Below are 4228 nucleotides of genomic sequence, written 5' to 3' on the forward strand. Positions count from 1 at the left end.
GAGAAGACCTGTTTGATTTAACAGAGATGGGTAGACATATTAAGAAAAAAATAAATAGATTGCAGAAAGTAAATAGGACTCAGAATGTTAGAAGGTAGATTAACACAGTAATCAGATGTACTAAGAGAAATTTATGAGATGTAAAAGAAATACAAAGGCTATACTATTGTGCAACTAAAAAAAATGAAAAACGTAGAGTAACAAAGGATAAGAAAGGATTAGGTAGAATGGAAGCACTAAACAGAGAATGCAATAAAGCAGCTAATACAAGAATTATAATTGTTAGAATACAGAAAATGGAACAGATTATTAAAAATCCTTAGAAAGGTAGACAATGTAAAAGCAATACATCGCATTAGAACATACCAGAATTAGTTATACACTATTGCCAATTGTTTGTGTCTTTTGGCTTTTCCCAGTTAGGGGTCGCCACAGCGGAACTCCGGTCCGCTAATGATTGGCAGTTGATTTTTTACATATTGGCTTGCCAGGCCTGACGCACAACCTTTAACGAAGGTACGCCCATTCATGCATGTCTCCACGCAGAAGATGCTCTAGCTGAGAATCGAACTGGACAGCGTCTTACTATGAGGCGACAATGCTACCGCAACACCACCACCACGTACCAGCCAAAGCAAAAATAAATAAATCAATTAACAAACCAAGCAATTCATTAAAAGAAAGCAACATTTTTCATTTTGCTCACTCTGCAACCATACCTTACCATTACCCACTAACAACTGGCTTCCATTTACAGCACGCAGTGCCACCTGGTGGCCAAAATATTTAGTTTCATTCATATTTCACAACCCAGTTCCACTAGTTATTGGGCGGTGACATCCCTCTTAAAACTAACAGCATACTAAGAAACCTCTATTCCAGCAGCTACCTGTGACCCGTTTTATTTCTTCCCCAGACCTACTCTTAAATATTACCTCAAGTCTGGACAGCTAAATAATTAACCCTTAGCACAATAGTCATAACTTTACCTTTTTGCTACTTATTACCCCCAAACAACTAGTAACAACTACTCTATATAGCAAAAGATATTACCAATCTCCCTAATAATACTGATCTTTTATTTCTCTCATCTCATTTATTCCACATCACATCCATTGCATTGGGTATCAAACTTTCACCCAGAGCTACTGCAAGTTGTGAAAACACCAAAAAGCAAGCTGTAAACCAACTCTTTATTAATAATTCAGATTGTTATTCAACTCTGCTACTGTTTCACTGGACTGGTAGTTGGCAAGGTGCTAACTGCAGTTAAGTCCCTAGCCCAGTAGTAAACCCCTGAACACCATAACAGCCATAGCTGAGCAGAAAGTGTCCTAGCTATGCTGTACCATTGCTTTAGCACTCTACCATGGTCCCAAGCACCCCCCCCCCCCAGTTTGAAAGCATATCTCTTGTTCCTTGCTGGTCCCTACATTCAACCTACTGAATAGCTTTCAAATTGGCTTTTAAATAGTAGTATATCAACAAAATAAAGCTTGATTTAGGGTAGCCTGTTGTATATCATTCAAATTGGCTTCTAATCATAGTACTTCAACAAAATAAACCTTGATTTAGGGTAGCTTACCTTCGTCAAGCTTACTGATAGTTTTTCTTGAGGATCCTTACCTGCAGACCTTGGTGCAGCCCTGCTCTGTTTGCCCTCACTAATGCTTGGGCTCACTCTGTTCCCCTACCCCAACCCCATTTCTCACCCACCCCACTACCTCTAGTCTTACTCCTAGCCATCCCTGCCCACCACCCATCCAACCAATCACAGACCAGGGACTACCTCTCACCACCCTCCACCAACCTATACCAAATTACCTCCCCCTCCACACTTCCACTTACATCAATGATACCCACCCATAATCACAAGCTAATCACCTCACTTTCATGCAAACTCACTATCCTATGCATTTTAAAACTAACCCTCCACCTCACATCTTACCACACCACACTAAAAACAACCTATGCTATCCCTACAAAACATACCTCTACTTCATAGGTTAGTACTAAGCTAACTGCCATTGCAAGCCTAACCAATTGTCCCTTGTGAAGCTCAAACCTTGCACCTTGTGTTTGTAAGGCAAGCACCTTAACCATTAGGCCATCCTCCCAACTTTTTTTTTTTGGTGAAGGACTTTTTATTGACCAGTGCACAACAAACTACAACTCATTTTATCTTTTATAGCCTGCTACACATAGCATTGCATCAGAAGGAAAAAAAACACAAGGATCCTATCTATTCTGTAATGCCTGCTGTATAATGTAGCACTGCCATGTCAAGTTCCCTTTCACTCAGGTAGCAAACGTTTGTGCAACTAAAACATTTCAACCCCGTGACACTGTCAATGATGTTAGGTCCAGTGTGAGATGTTACGGCACCTGGGAGACCCTGAGACAGCTTGTGAATACACATCCCTAGAATGCCTCCATCCAAAGCAGAATGTTTACTGTGTTACAGTCATTAAATAAAAAAGTGAGCTTTTTAAACCCATACAGTTGCATTAGATAAAATAATTTATGATCTGTGTGAACTGAAATGTATTGCTCAAGGGTTAGTAGGCAGCAGTTCTACATTTGTGAAAAAATTGTGAGCAAAGGACTTAAGTGGTCCATAGCAATGTCCAGTCTCAAGTTTTGGCCAGGAGCAGGAAAAGGTCTCTTGCTCACTAGTCCTACTAGGATTCAACTTGCAGACCCCAGCAAGAGCTAGCAGGAACTGCCAACTGAAGAATGCTTTCATGACCTGGTAGATGAGCTTCAGTCTGAAAAATCTGAGTCACTGGTGGCCCAAAACAAATCAAAGGCTTGGTTGTAGTAGTAATCCAGGAAATTGTCCTTTTCATCATCATCCAGGATGGCAAGAGCTATAGCATACTGAAGCAGGTTCACCTCATCAGTGTCATCATCAAACAATAATATAGGGCTACATCTGGGATGCCTGCGTCTTCTCCTCTCCTGTCTGTGGCTAGGATGATAACCTGGTGGGAATTTGTGTAGGTAGATGCACTCAGATTTAAATGGGCAGTGTCCATTGGAATGAACATAAAACTTGCATCGGATCTTGCTTGTCTTTTCTTTGAACTTTTGAATCAACTGCTGCTTCTCATTCTCTTCAGAAACCCACTGTTTATTTGGGATATAGTAGCTTGATTTAACACGACATTCTGGACAAGACTTGATGATCTCATTTTTAAAGTCCTCGCTGTTCCTCCACTTACAAATGCAGCCCAAATAATAAGGTTGGTTACAGTTTGGAAGAATTCCAAAACACCGCTCTTCGGGAATGGGCTTCTCATGCACTTTGTCCATACATATTCCACAGACAACCTCTTTGCTTCCATCTATAGAAGAGCTGGACAAACCTAGGTCAGAAACAACCTTGCATGGCAATAGAGATGATGGCTGTGTGGCACTGGACTCAGAGCAGCTAGTTTCACATGTAGAAGATGAAGGCACTTTTCCAATGACTGACTCGGAACATATCTGCAAAGCTTTTGCACCTACATCCTGGGATCCCTGCTGTTGTGGAAGCCGTCTAGGAATAAACTCTGACGCCATTGCCCAGTTAGATGGGGCATCTTTTGGAGGACTTTCCTTATCTTCCTCAACATCTTCCTGGATTCCAGTGCTCAGTGGCATCAGCTGAGGAGCTATGGGCTCAGAACCATGACGAAACCTCCCTGATGTAATTCCTGATACAAGTACTGGCTCTGAACCCCGGCGATCTGTTGGAAATCTCCCACCAATGGACTGTATTGAAGGTTCTGAACCTTGCCTTGGCCCAGAGACACCTCCGACTCCTGTATGGATGTGTGAGAATCTGCAGCGGTCTCCATAGAAGCAGTAGCCTTGCTAGAAATTTCTACAGATTTGGGTCGACAATGACACATTCTCATGTGAAAATTGGCAATTTGCTCCCCATCTGCAATTCCCACGAGCATAATTCCTGCAGACAACTCTAGCCATGAACCCCCAGCTCCGGGCTCCTGCTGGGCCTGCTCCAGTCTCCATTTTGATCTTTTCTTTTTTTTTTTTTTACTTCCTCTTCTCAGACCAATTACCTACTAATAGACCAAAAATCAGCCTGCTAATTCTGTGCTTAAATATTCAAAGTGTTAACAATAAGGTACACTTACTGCGTGCACTACTCTGTACCTGCAGCCCTGATATATTATGTCCGACTGAAACCTGGCTAAAGTCCACTACAGCAGACAAAGAATTC

The 4228-nt window shown here is 41.8% G+C and overlaps 1 protein-coding gene across 1 annotated transcript; it reads right to left on the bottom strand.

Moving 5' to 3' along the window:
• Positions 1–2594: 2594 nt before the first annotated feature.
• Positions 2595–4028, bottom strand: LOC122809504 (E3 ubiquitin-protein ligase makorin-1-like). Its single transcript, XM_044081060.1, has one exon. The coding sequence runs from the start codon at positions 3643–3645 to the stop codon at positions 2764–2766; it is 882 nt and encodes a 293-aa protein (XP_043936995.1). The 5' UTR covers positions 3646–4028; the 3' UTR covers positions 2595–2763.
• Between the last annotated feature and the right edge of the window lie 200 nt (positions 4029–4228).

Source organism: Protopterus annectens, chromosome 8.part0 (genome assembly GCF_019279795.1).
Source record: "Protopterus annectens isolate FY-2018-M chromosome 8.part0, PAN1.0, whole genome shotgun sequence".
Taxonomy (NCBI): Eukaryota; Metazoa; Chordata; order Ceratodontiformes; family Protopteridae; genus Protopterus; species Protopterus annectens.